At 41.2% G+C, this 18502-nt stretch overlaps 1 protein-coding gene across 1 annotated transcript; it reads left to right on the top strand.

The window, feature by feature from the left end:
* Window positions 1–933: 933 nt before the first annotated feature.
* On the top strand, window positions 934–3859 carry LOC121992626 (mitochondrial inner membrane protease ATP23-like). The gene is made up of 5 exons (XM_042547119.1): window positions 934–1103; window positions 1191–1321; window positions 2364–2501; window positions 2613–2696; window positions 3391–3859. The coding sequence occupies exons 1-5, from the start codon at window positions 959–961 to the stop codon at window positions 3523–3525; spliced, it is 633 nt and encodes a 210-aa protein (XP_042403053.1). The 5' UTR covers window positions 934–958; the 3' UTR covers window positions 3526–3859.
* The last annotated feature ends 14643 nt before the right edge of the window (window positions 3860–18502 follow it).

Here is an 18502-nt window from a genome sequence, read left to right as displayed (position 1 = left end):
TATTTTTATATATGTAAATAAAATAAATAAATGAGTTTTATATTTAACCACATGTTATTATGCTTGACCCCTTATAGTTTGTTTCTAGATTATATGAATAGAGGTATATCATAGGTTAACTTATAATCGATCGCTAAGTAATTAAAGGTAAGGGTGTAAATGAGCCAAGCTGCTGATGAGCTATTCGAAACTCGATTCGATAAAAGCTCGTTTGAGCTCGTTTAATGAAGCTCGTTAAAATAAACAAACCAAGCTCAAGCTTCACAATATTCGACTCGTTAGCTCATGAACATGTTCGTTAAGCTTATAAATCAACTTTTAAATAAAAAAAATAATAGTTTTGATATTGAATTTATAGATTTTACACTCTACTTATGAAAAAAATAGCCAAATATATTAAATTTATTTATTAGAATAAAATTATAAATTTTAACATAATATTATATTTTTTTAAAATATATAATTTAATTTTAAATGAATATTTAAATTTATAATTTATATTTATTAAGCTCGATAAAAGTTCGAATAAGCTCGTGAGCTATGAATATATTCGTTAAATAAAGCTCGAGCTCAGCTCGATTATAAACGAGCCAAACTCAAACATCTAAGAGTTCTGCTCGGCTCGACTCAATTACGCCCCTAATTAAAGAATGTGAGAAATTTTTTTCGGACATGTCAACTGGAAATTAATCTATCCTCCATTATAGTAAATTTGTTATGCTTTAGACAACTAGACATCCATAGGAATAATAAATGAGTTTTATAGCAAGTTTGTTCGGGAGGTTAAATTATAGGGTTAATCACGAGTAAAAAAAAACACCTTGCCCATTAATATCTTGTGATGGGCCGGGCCGTAGGCAAACATATATGGATTTGGGCTCGCCCATTGTTAACATCTGTAGAATTAATAATTAATTAGAGACTCCCAGCGATGGAAAAAAAAAACCTCTCTGGCTTAATGGCGGAGGCGGCTCCCGATCCAGGGTCCGGAGCCGCTGCCGGCGCGCCCATCCCGGACGCCGGGACCGGCGTCGAGACGTCGATACGCGGCAGTGGCATGCCCTTCAGGGAATGCGTCGACCGGATCAACAAAAGCCTCGACCGTGCGAAGAAAGAACCCTACCTCCTTTTTTTTTCCTCGAACGAAATTCCTGGCGATTGATTTCTCGTGATGCTTTCGGTTTGATCAGATCCCAAAGTGAGGTTCTTGAGGGAGCACATGCTGAAGGCGGGTTGCCCCGTCTGGGTGCAGCTCCTCATGCCATTGAATTGCAATAGTGAAGGTTTGTCCTACGCCGGCGGCTACGTTCGTGGCAAAGGGGTTTGTCTCCTCCTACTACTACTGAAAATGTAGCTCCCTTTTAATTTTTTTTTACTGTGCCGATTTTTGGCCTTTGCTGGAGATATACCTTTGTTGATTGCAAATCATCAAGCCCTTTTAACATTTAATTCCTGCACATAAAATAAATGGCCATTTTATAGGAAGAAATGCTGGATTATTATTATTATTATTATTATTATTATTATTATTTTTTTTTTTTTTTGAGATTAGGCGATTGTTTAGATAGACTTGGTTAGCAAGAAGATAAAATTTATTTAAATATAGATGATGATATAGTAGGGATAGAGTCCAATGACATAGAAAGATTGTTTAGGGTTTAGGGATAAAATTTGATTATTGTTGTTGTTGTATTAGGCAATTGTTTATAGGACTACCATCCTAGGATGAGGGGTATGTGAAGAGGTGGTTATGCATTTGCATGGTGAAGCTTGTTAATATGAATGTGCATGTTTGTCATCACTCTAATCTACCATTGTTTCTGTTGGAAAGTTGATTGTAAGGCATCTGGGCATAACTTGTTTTTGGCATGGTTGCTGCTGTTGTTTTGAATGCAAAATTTATGTCACATTACTGGTAGACAACATTTATCAGCTTTCTGATGGTGCTGATGGTTGATCATGAATGACATTTGACTGTATGCTTTGTTGCTGAATTCATGTTCTTCACTTATTATGCACAACTAATAGTGAACACCTTAAGTTCCAATATATTACAGAAAAAAAAAAAAATCAGAAGCACTGAACAGTTCAGACCAAGGACCATAAAAGAAAATCCAGAAAAAGATTGAAATAGCAAGCCAACTCATCAGAATGGTATAGAGTCACAGATGTAAAATAATAAGAATTTCAGAAACACAAACTTCCTTTGTGGATCTTGCTACTGGGGGTCACAGTTCATATTTCTAACTGTTACTGATCTTACAATCAAAATATGGTATTATTGTACATGCAGTTGCTTGAAAATTCTGGCTTCTATAATTGTACACATTATTAACTTATTTTTTCTTTTTTCTTCAATTTAGATAAGTGTTTGTTGCAATCACATGACTTTCCAAGATGAAATAAATCAAGTACTTATTCATGAATTGATCCATGCTTATGATGATTGCCGTGCAAAAAACATCACCTGGTCAAATTGTGCTCATCATGCTTGCTCCGAGGTGAAGTAAATTGTTAATCTCATAAAAGTTTATAGTTTTAGTTAGTAGTTTCCATCCAGTTTAGTGTTTTGCCACAGATTTAACTGATAAGTAAGTTTCTTATTCATTCAGATTCGTGCAAATCATTTGAGTGGTGATTGCCACTACAAACGTGAATTGCTACGTGGATACACTAAACTACGAGGGCATGAACAAGTGAGTTTCCTTACTCAAATTATTAGATAGTCAGAGCAAATTTACTCATGTGATAGATCTGTGTGCCTCAGTTGATGATTTCATGGGACCCTATGTCTCAACAAATGCTGAATTGCACATGATGGATATGTATGCCTTAATCAACAATCTCATGAGGTTGAGGGCTTCAGTTGGTGATCTCATAGGAGAGAAGTAAAATATGAAGTAGAAACTCATATATTGACTCCTAAAAAATGTTGAGAAAGTATCTTCATGGAAAATTTGCCTTATATTTATCTCATCTTGCTTTATATTCATTGAGTCCTCCTTTCTAATGGGAATCAAGAAATCAACCTGTTAAAAATCAAGAAACAAAGGAAAAAACTATAATGTCTCCAAATAAGAAAGTTAATTCTTACATGCTCATGATTTTACTGATGTTTAAGTTGATTAGAAATCAATTTTTCTCTCGTGGAATGTGGTAATGGAGTGGATATGAGTTTCTTAGAGAAGTGTTTAAGGAAGTGGGAATTAGCATATTTATTTTCAATGTCCAATTGCTAGATGATCAGAACTGATTTAGCTTAGCTCATTGTCATGTTTGGAGATTGATGCTATATCCTCGTCGAGTCTTTGTAGTTTTTCAATTGACGACTATTATTATTAGTTTTTTCTAAATTTGTTTTTTGTACCATTTACTTTGGTGTGCTAAAAGGAATGCGTGAAAAGGCGGGCGTTAAAGTCACTTCAACTTAATCCAAATTGCTCAGGAGCAGCTGCTAAGGATGCCATTGAGGCTGTTTGGGATATATGCTACAACGATACATACCCTTTTGAGAGAGCTCCATAGATTCATTTTAAACCTCAAACCTCCTGAAATAACCGTTGCTGACTGCTTATTCATTCTGGAGTCAGTAACTTCAAGTGTTGATCATTCAGGGTGGTTTCTCGACAAAGAAATACGTTTGATACAGTCGAAACTACTAATTTATCATTAGTTTGTTTCTTAACGACTATCTGTTTTTTTGGCAACAATGTGCACTTGTGTGTATCATGGCATTTTGAGTTGGGTAATAATATTAGGAAACCCTTTTTGCTTGTACAATATTGTGATGCCAATTACAAATTGTTATTCAACCCTATTGTAATCTTAGCAGCTATGGGTAAAATTTTCTTTCGACAAATCGATACTAGTATGGTGTATTGTATCTGTGTGTTTTTCCCTTTTTTTTTTTTTTTTTTTCTTCTTAACATAATTTGAAGAGTTCTCTTCATATTTTGGAAAGGATGTATAATGGATGATTATTAAGAAGCTCCACAGAGTTTGGTGCTATGGACCAAATGACACAGGAGTGACTAGCCATAGGGCGGCTGTGGTTCGTCTCTTTAAATACAAGTCTTCACGGTGCAAAGGGATGAGATCCTTTGGTCCATAATTTATGGTCTCTTCGATAATTTGCACTTTGGATTGCGGTCGGAATCCTCGTCTATTAGAGAATATGAGGGTACAAACCCTTGTCTATTAGAGAATACGAGGGTAACAATGACTTGGAGGATCATCTTTGAAAATTTCAAAATGCCGCCCTATTGCATCAGTATAGCGACACTATAAAATATTGCGTATTTCTGAGTACTCTTTCGGGCTTGACACAAATATAGTTTAACAGATTGCCAGTTGGATCTATTACCTGTTTTAGAGAATTTAAAAATGCTTTCCTATATCATTCTATTAGTAGCAAGAGATACTAGAAGACTAATCATAGTCTATTCACTCTAAAACAAGGAGCCACAAAATCCCTGAGGGCATATATTAGGCGTTTCAATCAGGTGGCACTTGACGTCTCATCCGTCACCTCTGAAATATTAATGAGTTCCTTCTCTCAAGGTCTACTCGAGGGAAATTTCTTCCGAGCCCTTATTCGGAAGTCTACGAAGGACTTCAATGATCTTCTACGAAAAGCGACCAAATGCATTAATGTGGAGGAAGCTTAGGCCTCCCAGAAGAAAGAAGTAAAGACTCCCACCCCAACCAGTCGAGTAGAAAGGAGGTAACTGCCGCTTCCTGTTCGGCCTAACAACCCCTGGTTGAATTTTCCGCCCAATCGAGAAGTAAGAACGGGGCAGCAGGTCGAAGCCATTCAGGCCACGGTCAACAAACTAGCCCCATGGAAGGACTGGTACTGCACTTACCACCGGTCTCACACCCACAACATGGGGAATTGCATTCAGTTCGCCTGGGATACTTGTCAAGTTGCTGAATTGGGCTTGCCCCTGCCCAAAATCACTCAACTATTGAGGCAGCATGGCAATAACCCTGGTACTGCTAGTCGATTGGCCCTTTGGCCTCCTAGAGAGGAGAGTCGGGATGAGCAGCTAGCAAGTAAAGGGAAGGAGTTGATGTTGAACCGAGAGGAAGAGAACCGAGGAAATGTCATAATACGTGAGGTTGGCATGATTTTCGGAGGCCCTATTGACGGGGATTCCACCAGGGCTAGAAAGGCCCATGGACGCCAACTATAGATCCATGCAGTCGGCTGTATCCCGGAGCGAGCAGTGGGACCCCAATCAGTTTTAGGCCCCAAGATTTAGAGGGAGTTTAGCTCCCTCATGAAGATGCGCTCATCATTAAAACAAACATCGCCAACAGCCATAGCTATAGTTTTCGTTGATACTGGAAGCTCTGTTAATGTATTGTTAAAAAGTGCCTTTGACAGAATGCAACTCGACTAGAATGAGCTTGAACCCATGGCCACTGCCCTGTATGGGTTCATAGGGAATAAGGTGTGGCCAATTGGCCAAATTAAGTTAGACATTTCCTTAGGCACCGAACCTCTAATGAGGACCAGGAGGACGGTCTTCATAGTTGTGGACTCTTCATCCTCCTACAATGCCATACAATGGAAACCCGCCCTGCATGAATTCTGAGCTGCCATCTCCACTTTTCACCAAAAAATAAAATTCTCAATAGAAGACCAGGTCTATGAAGTAAGAGGGGAGCAACTGGCTGCATGACGGTGTTATGTGGATATAGTGAAAACTAAAGCCGCAAGGCTCAGAAAATCTAAGATGGAGGGGGGCATGCCATCCAAGAGGAACCCTTGCCCTTGACAGAGGAACTGGTCCAACAAGAGGAAGTACAATTACACCCTGACAGACCTAAAATCACTACAAAAGTAGCAGCCGAACTACCACTCAAGATTAAGAAGGACCTAGTGGACTGCCTGGTACGGAATTGAGACGTCTTCGCCTGGTCCCCTAAGGAGTTGATAGGAGTCACCCCCGCGGTGGCAGAACACAAGCTCCACCTCATGCATGATTCCAAGTCGGTCAAGCAAAGAAAAAAAGATTTCTCTGCTGACCAGAATAAAATCATCTGAGCTGAGGTGGATCAGCTCCTAGAAACAGGACACGTCTGGGAGGGATAATTCCATTCTTGGCTTTCCAATGTTGTCCTAGTATCCAAACCTAATAATAGATGACAAGTCTACATCGACTTCCGCGACCTGAATAAGGCCATCCCCAAGGATTGCTATCCTCTCCCAAAGATCGATCAGATTGTTGACTCTACTTTGGGATGCGAGCGGATATACATGCTAGACACTTATCAAGAATACCATCAAATCCCTCTAGCCCTAGAAGATCAGGAAAATGTTAGTTTTATTATGACAGATGACACTTTCTGTTATATAGTCATGCCGTTCGGATTGAGAAATGCAGGAGCCACATATCAATGGATGATGGACAAGATCTTCCGGAAGCAGATGGGGAGGAACATTGAAGTCTATGTAGATGACATCCTTATCAAGTCCGCCCTAGCAACAAATCTTATTGCAGATGTGGAAGAGACTTGTGGCACTTTGCGACAGTACGGGTTAAAACTGAACCCCCTGAAGTGTTTATTTGGAGATAAAAGAGGGAAGTTTTTGGGATACCTAGTCTTTGAGTGGGGGATTGAGGCTAACTCGGAAAAGGTTCAAGCACTTTGTGATATGTAAGCACCACGTAATCTCAGGGAGACCCAAAAGTTGGTAGGGAGAATCATGACACTCGAGAGATTTATATCTCGATCAGCTGATCGAGCCCTCCCATTCTTTAAAGTACTTTGTCGAGTAGCCAAGTTCCAGTGGGATAAGGAGTATAATAAGGCCTTTAAGAAACTGAATGGGAGAGCCGCTCTGGTTATACTTGTTGGCCTCTCAAGAGGTCGTGGGAGCAGTCTTGGTCAAGGAACATGAGAATGTACAAATGTCAGTGTACTTTTTTAGTCATCTATTAAAAAGAGCTGAGTCCCACTACACTATGCTCGAGAAGTTGGCTTACGGGCTAGTCCTTACGGTCTGCCTCTTGTGGCCCTATTTTCTAGCACATCCGGTAACTGTGCTCACAAATAGCTCATTGGGAAAGGTCCTCATCAATCCCGAAGCAGCTAGCCATCTCATTAAATGGACTACTGAGCTAAGCGAGTATGATATACAATATTAACTCTGGACGACCACCATCAAGACCAAGGCCTTAGCAGATTTCTTAATTGAAGTGCATCAACCTGAGTTCGAAGGAACATGGAAAATTTATGTAGTTGAGTCTGCCACTCGGCAAGGAAGTAGTGTGGGCGTTCTCCTCATATCCCCACAAGAGGACATCCTACAATTAGTCGTCTGGCTAAACTTTTGAGCTTCTAATAATGAAGCCGAATATAAAGCTTTGTTGGTTGGACCACAAGCAACTAGATAGGTGGGGGTCGCCAGGGTGATCATTCACTCAGACTCTCAGCTAGTGGCTTAACAAGTGACGGGCAACTTCGAAATCAACAGTGAGAAGTTGCATATGTATAAAGAAGTCTGTGAGAAACTGATTGAAAGCTTTGTGCAAGTCATAGTGATCAAGATACCTCGGTCTTATAATTACAAATAGAGGAACTGGCTAAAATGGCCAGCTTGTTGTCCACTTAAATCCTAGACCGCCCAATGGAACAAAGCCTACTCATAACTCAAATCAACCTTCAAGCCAATATAGAGGAACCGATCGATTGGAGAGCCCCAATCACTTTATACCTACAAGAAGGACTTTTGCCAGCAAACTTCGAGTCAATTCGCCTAGTTAAGAAAAGAGCCAACTTTTTTACTTTGATCAGGGACTAACTATATAAATGAGTGTTTTTGCAGCCACTGCTCAAGTGCGTCAGGCCATACCGGTTTAACTACATTTTGCAAGAAATTCACCAAGATTATTGTGGTAATCATACTAGGTGAAGAACACTAGCTTGTAAGGTAATACTAGCTAGATATTTTTACCCTATTTTACAGGCAGATGTCAGCTAATTAGTAGCTATTTATGTTTCTTGCCAAAAACATTAGAATATACCTCATCGACCGACCAAGCCATTAAAACGCCAGTAGTCTCCTGCCCCTTCAACCAGTTGGGGGGGGGGGGGGGGGATATTATGGGGCCATTCCCCATTGCCTCCACGCAGAAAATATTTCTCCTCGTAATAGTGGATTATTTCTCTAAGTGGGTAGAAGAGGAAGTCATGACCAAAATTATTGAGCGGGTCGTGATCAAGTTCTTATGGGCTAACATCCTGTGCCGATTTGGAATCTCTCATAAGTTAGTTTCAGATAATGGTCGGTAATTCCAAGGGCGCAAAATTCAAAAGTGATATCGAGAATTTGGCATCACCCAGGCCTTCACCTTCATGGCCTATCCTCAGAGCAATGACCAAAAAGAGGTCACTAACCGAGAGATCGTTAGGGGGCTTAAGGTCAAACTTGATAATGTGAGGGGCAATTGGGTCGAAGAGATCCCCAGTATCCTCTAGGCTTACCAAACAACTCCCCCTGGAGAGCACCGAGCTCACTCCTTTTCACCTCGTCTACGGTAGTGAAGCAGTAATTCCCATGGAGGTAGGCATGGAGTAGAGGTGTAAACGAACCGAATCTAGCCGAATATGTAGAAAAATCTAAGGCTCGAATTCGGCTCGAAATAGGTATATTCGAGTTCGAGCTCGAGCTCGATTCGAAGCTCGAAAAATTCAAAATTTTTAGTTCAAGTTCGGTTCGAATTTGGGCTCGGGTTCGAATTTGACTCGAAAGATTCGAATATGTTCGCAAACTATTCAAATTATTGCTCGAAAGACTCGAAATTTATTTATTTAATATATATTTAACTTATATTAATAAAATATTAAGTCTCGTGAGCGGCTCACAAACTATCGAACAATATAATTTGGGCTCGGGTTTGATTCGAAAAAAAGTTTGAACATGTTCGAGTTCGGCTCGAATTCGATAAATTCGAATACGAATCGAATATTTTTTAAGTCGACTCGAAAAGATCGCGAGCTGGCTCGATTCGTTTGTAGCCCTAGCAAGGAGTCCAACTGGCGACTATTGTATGAGCAGGATAATTTCGATTGATGTCTCCTCGAGCTGGAGTTCATCAACGAAACCAAGGAAAAGGCAGCTGCCCACCTAACAGCTTTTAGGAAACGAATGCGGTAAAATCACGATCGGGGGGTGATTTCATCTTTTTTTGAAGAAGGTGACATAGTATGGAAGAGGGTAAAGCCAATTAGAGATATGAGTAAGCTAGCACCCCAATGGGGGGACCACACGAAGTCATCAAAAAACTTGTGTCTAGTGCATACTACCTTCAAGACGCCAATGGTAAGCACCTGGATTGCCCCTGGAGCGTGAATTACCTTCAGTCTTATTGGACTTAATGGGAATACTGCCTTTTGTATCAATCTTTAGCTAAGGAAAGGGTCTTAGACTCTCATCTTGGTAATGAGTTATAAGCATGCGCAGCTCACATGCCTCGAGATCACTCGACTATGAAAGCCTGGTCGGGTCTCAGACTCTCATCTCCTCGTTGAGTTATAAGCATGCGCAACTCAGGCGCATTGAGATCGCCCAGCCAGGGAAGCCTGGTAATGTCCCAGACTCTCATCTCTTTGATGAGTTATAAGCGTGTGCAGTTCACGCACCCCAAGATGACTCGGCTAGGGAGGCCTGGTCAGGTCTAGACTCTAATCTTCGCGATGAGTTATAAGCGTGCGCAGCTCACGCGCCTTGAGATCACTTATAATGGGCTTCTATCACTCGGTCAGATCAAATTAATAATTTCTACTCAACCGAACCCCTTAACCTACAGTAAGGTGGTATAGTAGAGGACTAGGTCGTCTCTCATGTGGAACCAATAGCAGGACGTTTGTTTTCAGATAGAATCAAACAACGAGGTTCATTTTAAGGGTTTCTAAACCTAATGAAATAAATGAAATCCTAACTAACCAGCAAAGATGAACTCACAGCATAGTGCCACTCTACGCTATAAGAATCCCTTCTATAGAAGAAACTGTTGGGTTTTTCGGGCCGCGAAAACCGCTTTTCGTGTCGCGGAAACCCCGAATCGCTCAAGCCACGGATCTCGTGCAAGGTAAAACTTTCGAAAAATACGAGTACGAGTTTAAAACACGATCGACTCTTAGATCTACGAGGGAAAAACATTTACCCTTGATGCATGCCCTTCGCAATCTCGCAACGTCCAAAGGTAGCCGAATCTCGAGACCGTCAAGCGAACGGTCCTTTAGCGGTATCCACACGAACAAGGAGTGGTCTTCTACCACTCAAAGATGGAGAGGAGAACCCACAAGTGTGCTAGCACTTTCTAGGGCTCTCGGATTGGATCTAAAAGGTGAGAAAGGAGAGAAGGGAAAAGGAACTCATACACTCCTCTAGGTACTCTCCTTTTGTGACCTTCACACCACCTAGTTGCTTAGAATCAACTCTCACTTCTTCTCCACCATGAAGCCACGACCATCAGCAAGCAAGAGAGAGGGAGAAGCACCCAAGGAAGAAGAAGCATTAAACCCCATTCAATTGCCACCAAATGAAACCCTCTCCTCACTTAGTGTGGCCGGCCACCACATGTGTAACCCCCACATTAATGTGGCCGGCCACATTAAGAGGATTAATGGTGTGTAACCTCCATGAGGTGGCACACCATTATATAAGGGGATGATGTGGCATGCCATGTAGGATGAGTCATCCTCATGATGTGGCAATTCATCAAGTCAAAACTTGATGTGTCAACCTCTATTTGGTCAAGTCAAACTTGACCAATGCTCTTCCTTGTTGAGTTAAATCCAAGCTTTGATTCAAGTCAATTTTAATTTAATGAATCTCAATTCATTAATATAAATTGACTCATGAATCAAATTTAAATTAGACTCATTCAACAATTGAATCTAATTGAGTCTAACTCAATAAGTCTAATTTGAATCCAATCTTTGATTCATCATATGAATCTAATCCTATTGGTTCATCATATGAACCTAATCTCCATGCACATGTTCTTTGTGTGTGACCCAATAGGTTCTTATAACGTTGGCAATGTTATAAACTCTTTTAGAAACATAAGCAATGAGCGGCATCTAGCAATACATCATTGCTACCCACGTTACAAGAATGTTGAGATCCAACATCACCTTGTGACTACTAATTGTGACTCCTCACAATATGTGACAAGTGTCCTTCTATCCTAGACATCTAGATTGATCAATGTGAGGCATAGACCGTGTCATCCTCTGACCAATCTAAATCTTGAACTCCAAGTAGACTCACTCAATCAAATGAGCTCAATATCTCATATTGACTCATTTGGGTATGGCCATACACTTCGTGGTCTCACTCTATCAAGAATATCGATGTCTCTCCCGTCATATAGGAGGGATAGATCCCATCTACATCACTCACATCCCTCTGCATAATTTGTTATATACCCAGTAATCGCCTTTATAGTCCACCCAATTACGGGTGACGTTTGACGAAACTAAAGTACATAACTCCTTATGTAGGGATCCATGGTGACTTCAGGTCTAAGGACTAATAGTCATACTAATAGCCACATGAGAAAGTATATGACACTCATATAACGATCCATGATACTTTCTCATGGCGGGTCATTCAGTATACATTCTCTAATGCATACCCATGTGTCAGCTTGATATCTCTATATCCATGACTTGTGAGATCAAGTCATCGAGCTGACCTACATGCTAGTCTTATTGTATTAACATTGTCCCTGAATGTTAATACTCGACTAAGAATGATTTAGAGTAGTGTTCCCTATATCATCTCACTATCGATTCAACTAATCGATTGATATAGGTATGAACGTTCTACTAAAGGACGTTACTATACTTATTTTATCTAACACTAATACAAATAAGCATAATAACCAAAAACCAATGCTTTTATTAATATACAAAAAATATGATATACATGAGTCCATACAATCATCAAATGATTGGCTCTAGGGCTCTAACTAACAATCTCACACTAGCACTAGTGCCAATCAGTATAGGCTCTAAGGCCTAATGACCTAGTGTGACCATCATGCTTTCTCTATGCCAAAGCCTTGGTCAAGGGATCTGCGATGTTAGCCTCTGTAGGTACTCTGCAAATCTTCACATCTCCTCTATCGATAATCTCCCGAATGAGATGGAAGCGCCGTAGTATGTGCTTGGTCCGCTGGTGTGAGCGAGGTTCCTTCGCTTGTGCTATAGCTCCATTGTTGTCACAATAGAGCTCAACTGGGTCAGCGATGCTAGGAACCACCCCAAGTTCAGTGATGAACTTGCGGATCCAAACTGCCTCCTTTGCTGCCTCTGATGCAGCAATGTACTCGGCTTCTGTATCCTGCTTCGAACTCTTCCAGCTGACAACACCACCATTAATGCAAAATACGAACCCCGACTGCGATCTATAGTCATCCTGGTCGGTCTGGAAGCTAGCATCACTGTAACCCTTTACAGCTAGCTCATCATTGCCTCCATATATTAAGAAATATTCTTTAGTCCTTCTTAAGTACTTAAGAATATTCTTGACCGCTATCCAGTGACTTTCACCTGGATCTGACTGGTATCTGCTCGTCATGCTCAAAGCATACGAGACATCAGGTCGAGTACATAGCATGGCGTACATGATCGATCCTATGGCTGAGGCATAAGGGATCTGATCCATGCGGTCTCTCTCCTCTCTAGAAGAGGGACTTTGAGTCTTCGAAAGACTCACGCCATGTGACATCGGCAGAAATCCCTTCTTGGAGTTCTGCATGGCAAACCGAAGGAGTACCTTATCAATGTATGTACTCTGACTTAGGCCAAGCAATCTCTTAGATCTATCTCTATAGATCTGAATCCCTAGAATGCGGGATGCCTCACCTAAGTCCTTCATTGAGAAGCAACTCCCTAGCCAGGTCTTGACAGACTGAAGCATAGGGATGTCCTTCCCAATGAGTAGTATGTCATCCACATACAATATGAGGAAGACAACTATGTCCCCTACAACCTTCTTGTAGACACAAGGCTCATCTTCGTTCTTGATGAAACCAAACTGTTTGATCGCTTCATCGAATCGAAGATTCCAGCTCCGAGAAGCTTGCTTTAATCCATAAATGGACCTATGCAACTTGCACACTCTACTAGTATGCTGTGGATCTACAAAACCCTCAGGTTGTGTCATGTACACATCCTCGAGTAGGTTTCCATTCAGAAATGCGGTTTTGACATCCATCTGCCAAATCTCATAGTCATGGTAGGCTGCAATAGCAAGCATGATCCGAATGGACTTAAACATCGCTACTGGAGAAAAGGTTTCATCATAGTCAATACCATGAATCTACTTGAAACCTTTAGCTACTAAGCGACCCTTATAGATAAGTTCATCCATGTCAGTCTTTCTCTTAAAGACCCACTTACACCCAATGGGGTTTACCCCTTCAGGTGGATTAACCAAAGTCCATACTTGGTTGGTGTACATGGATTCCATCTCGGATCTCATGGCTTCTAGCCATTTCTCGGAATCTGGTCTCATCACAGCTTCCTGATAGGTGGTAGGCTCATCCTCTATGAGCATAACGACATCATGGTCAGACAAGAGAAATGAGTATCTCTTAGGCTGACGACGTACCCTATCAGACCTGCGAAGAGGTATGTCTACTTGAACTGGTTGTTGTTCCTCAACTCCTTGTGGAACAACATCATCCACAACACTTTGTGGTTCCAGTTCAATTTCCATCGAGGCATCAGTGCTATTGTTCGCATCTTGAACTTCTTCAAGATCGAACGTGCTCCCACTAGTCTTTCTAGAAACAAAGTCCCTTTCTAGAAAGACCCTAGTCTTTGCCACAACTACCTTGTGCTGACTGGGAATGTAGAAGTAATATCCCTTAGTTTCCTTAGGATATCCGATGAAATAACACTTGTCGGATTTGGGTCCTAATTTGTCTGAGACTTGACGTCGTACGTAAGCCTCACAACCCCAAATCCTCATGAAAGACACCTGGGCATTTCTCCCAGTCCATATCCTATATGGTGTCTTTATCACGGCCTTGGATGGAACTCGGTTGAGAATGAAAGCTGCCGTGTCTAGAGCATATCCCCATAGATATGTCGGAAGATCTGTGTTACTCATCATAGACCGTACCATATCTAATAAGGTACGATTTCTCCTTTCGGATACACCATTCCACTGTGGTGTTCCAGGAGGAGTGAGTTGGGATAGAATCTCACACTCAGCTAAATAGTCACGAAACTCATGGCTTAAGTATTCACCACCTCGATCTGATCGAAGTATCTTAATACTCTTGCCAAGCTGGTTCTGTACATCATTCTTGAATTCTTTAAACTTTTCAAAGGATTCAGACTTATGTGTCATCAAGTACACATAACCATATCTACTGAAGTCATCAGTAAATGTGATGAAGTATCTATAACCGCCTCTAGCAGCAACATTGAAAGGGCCACATACATCACTATGTATGAGTCCTAACAAATCAGTTGCTCTCTCGCTGTGCCCACTAAAGGGAGTCTTGGTCATCTTGCCTCGTAGGCATGACTCGCATATCTCATATGACTCAAAATCAAATGAGTCCAGCAAACCATCCTTATGGAGCTGGGATAAGCGCTTGTCATTTATATGACCTAAGCGACAGTGCTAGAGGTATGTTTGGTTCATGTCATTTGACTTGAACCTCTTGGTATTTACGTTATAGATAGGGCTCTCAAGGTCTAGAATATAGAGTCCGTTTATCAGAGGTGCACTACAATAGAACATATCGTTTAAATAGACGGAACAACATTTGTTCTTTATTATAAACGAAAATCCTTTCTTGTCCAAACAAGAAACGGAAATTATGTTCTTAGTCAAGGCAGGCACATAACAACAATCATCTAATTCTAGTACAAGCCCAGAAGGAAGAGATAGATGGTAAGTTCCTACAGCAATAGCAACAACTCGTGCTCCATTGCCTACTCGTAGGTCTATCTCACCCTTCGTCAATGCCCTGCTATTTCTCAGCGCTTGTACATTAGTACAAATGTGCGAAGCACATCCGGTATCTAATACCCACGATGAAGAAATAGAGAGGTTAACTTCTATAACATGTATACCTGAAGTAGAAATCTTATTCTTCTTCTTAAGATCTTCCAGGTATTCTTTGGAGTTCCTCTTCCAGTGCCTTGCTTGTCCTTGATATAGGTGACAAAGATGTTCAACCATATCGTAAGCGCTCATCAACTCATGTTGCTTCTGAAGCTCAGAGTTCATGGTTGCGAGCATAAGACAGGACACATCTAATGCGTCATCTTGATGCTTCTTGTAAGCATCTCGGTCTGCTCGCGTGGCAGTGGCAGGAGGAGCCTCCGGAATGGGCTGCTCCAGAACGTACAGTTTACGTTCTTGGGTGAGAACTATTCTCAGGTTCCTGTACCAGTCCAGGAAATTTGCTCCGTTGAGCTTGTCCTTCTTAAGGACAGATCGCAGAGAGAAAATGTTCGTATTTGACGTCATGGTTATCTACAACAGAAAATTTGCAGAAATAAATATCATATTCTTTTAAAATCATTTAATTAGGCCTTCAATTAAATGATGCTCCCACTGAATTCTATAATTCTTGTGGGACAAGATCCACATCATACTAACCCTTGAGTTAGCTTTGGCTAATACGCCCAAGGCTTAGTATGATCGGTAGGTAACGATTACCAATTACATCTCTATGCAACTCTTGTTTATAAAATCAATATCCGCATTTATATTAAAACGTGAGTTAGCTTTGGCTAATACGCCCGAGAGTTAATATAGATGTGATTTTGATCTATGTTTTCCAACCGTTGGAATAATGCCTATAGTTGACTCGATCCAACCGAGTAACTAGGAATACTCAATCTAATTGAGCTTGTATTCACCCATGCGTTGATAGGCAGGACCAAGATTGTCCCTCCGTACCCTACCAAGATAATATGTATTGCTCTGCTTTGGCAGATTCAACAATACATGTGATCGAGGTAGTGATAGGTATCACGGCACGGTTAGGCATTTAGAGTTGGTTCGATCGAGATCTAATCTAATCGAAAAGGATGCATCTTGTGCACACTTAGATCTAATCTAATCGCAAGGGTGCATCATGTGCACGACTTAGATCTAATCTAATCGTAAGACACTAATTAATTAATTACTTATTAAACATGCATCACATACACAAGCAATTAATTAATTTATTTGTGATTTAGTCATGGCCCTACTACGATCTTCTCAAGCCAATGAGAAGATCGATTGGTCAACCTAGGGTCAACAGCTTCTCCAAGCTCCTCCCTTTGACCACCTTGTGTTGCTCGTGCCCGCCTCGGAACTCCGTCTCGTGTGGACCCTCCACCGCTCCAATTTGTACATTACAATTTGAAACTCGAGTTACATTCGAGTCTAAATCTAATTTACAACAAGAATATAAGAGAAAGGCATGACGCGCAGGTTGCGGAAAAATAAAAACATACAACACGCAGCACGCAGGCCGTATTATGAATTACAACACAATCCAATCATATTGGGTTTTTGGGCCATGACTATCACAAAATTAATATATAATTCAAAATTATATATTTTCATAATTTTCTATAATTTTTAAAATAATTTTTACAATTTTACGAGTAAAATTTCCCGGCGGTCCCGTTTAGCGGTTTCGGGCGCAATCGCGGAACGGATCCCCTTGCGGGGCCCAGGGCCAGTGCCCCTACCCGCGATCTAACCATCGCGAGGGTTCGTTTGCAATCCAACAGCGCCTAAACCCGCTGTCCCAAAACGATTTGGGCTGAGACATTGCCGTTTCGGAAAAATCTTCCCGGCGGGTTCGTTTTAAGCGATTTCGGGTGCGATCGCGGAGCAAATCCCCTTGCGGGGTTAGGGGCAGTACCCCTACCCACGATCTAACCATCGTGAGTTTCTCCTTTGCGATCTAATGACACCCAAGCCCGCTATCCCAAACGGATTTGGGGCGAAACAAAGCCGGTTTTGAAAGATCTTTCCGGTAGCCGAAGCCTACAAGTGCCGAGACACTTGTGCTTCGCTTCTACGAAAAAATTACCCATAAAATCATAAAAAACTAATTTTTACAGAAAATCACAGAAGGGTTTTATTTTTCATAAAAATAAAAACAAACTCGTACAAGCCTTGCACGTGGCTCTGATACCACTGTTGGGTTTTTCGGGCCGCGAAAACCGCTTTTCGTGTCGCGGAAACCCCGAATCGCCCAAGCCACGGATCTTGTGCAAGGTAAAACTTTCGAAAAATACGAGTACGAGTTTAAAACACGATCGACTCTTAGATCTACGAGGGAAAAACATTTACCCTTGATGCGTGCCCTTCGCAATCCCGCAACGTCCAAAGGTAGCCGGATCTCGAGACCGTCAAGCGAACGGTCCTCTAGCGGTATCTACACAAACAAGGAGTGGTCTTCTACCACTCAAAGATGGAGAGGAGAACCCACAAGTGTGCTAGCACTTTCTAGGGCTCTCGGATTGGATCTAAAAGGTGAGAAAGGGGAGAAGGGAAAAGGAACTCATACACTCCTCTAGGTACTCTCCTTTTGTGACCTTCACACCACCTAGTTGCTTAGAATCAACTCTCACTTCTTCTCCACCATGAAGCCACAACCATCAGCAAGCAAGAGAGAGGGAGAAGCACCCAAGGAAGAAGAAGCATTAAACCCCATTCAATTGCCACCAAATGAAACCCTCTCCTCACTTAGTGTGGCCGGCCACCACATGTGTAACCCCCACATTAATGTGGCCGGCCACATTAAGAGGATTAATGGTGTGTAACCTCCATGAGGTGGCACACCATTATATAAGGGGATGATGTGGCATGCCATGTAGGATGAGTCATCTTCATGATGTGGCAATTCATCAAGTCAAAACTTGATGTGTCAACCTCTATTTGGTCAAGTCAAACTTGACCAATGCTCTTCCTTGTTGAGTTAAATCCAAGCTTTGATTCAAGTCAATTTTAATTTAATGAATCTCATTTCATTAATATAAATTGACTCATGAATCAAATTTAAATTAGACTCATTCAACAATTGAATCTAATTGAGTCTAACTCAATAAGTCTAATTTGAATCCAATCTTTGATTCATCATATGAATCTAATCCTATTGGTTCATCATATGAACCTAATCTCCATGCACATGTTCTTTGTGTGTGACCCAATAGGTTCTTGTAACGTTGGCAATGTTATAAACTCTTTTAGAAACATAAGCAATGAGCGGCATCTAGCAATACATCATTGCTACCCAAGTTACAAGAAATGTTGAGATCCAACATCACCTTGTGACTACTAATTGTGACTCCTCACAATATGTGACAAGTGTCCTTCTATCCTAGACATCTAGATTGATCAATGTGAGGCATAGACCGTGTCATCCTCTGACCAATCTAAATCTTGAACTCCGAGTAGACTCACTCAATCAAATGAGCTCAATATCTCATATTGACTCATTTG

Source organism: Zingiber officinale, chromosome 6B (genome assembly GCF_018446385.1).
Source record: "Zingiber officinale cultivar Zhangliang chromosome 6B, Zo_v1.1, whole genome shotgun sequence".
Lineage (NCBI taxonomy): Eukaryota > Viridiplantae > Streptophyta > Magnoliopsida > Zingiberales > Zingiberaceae > Zingiber > Zingiber officinale.
This window is presented reverse-complemented; position numbering and strand designations above follow the sequence as displayed.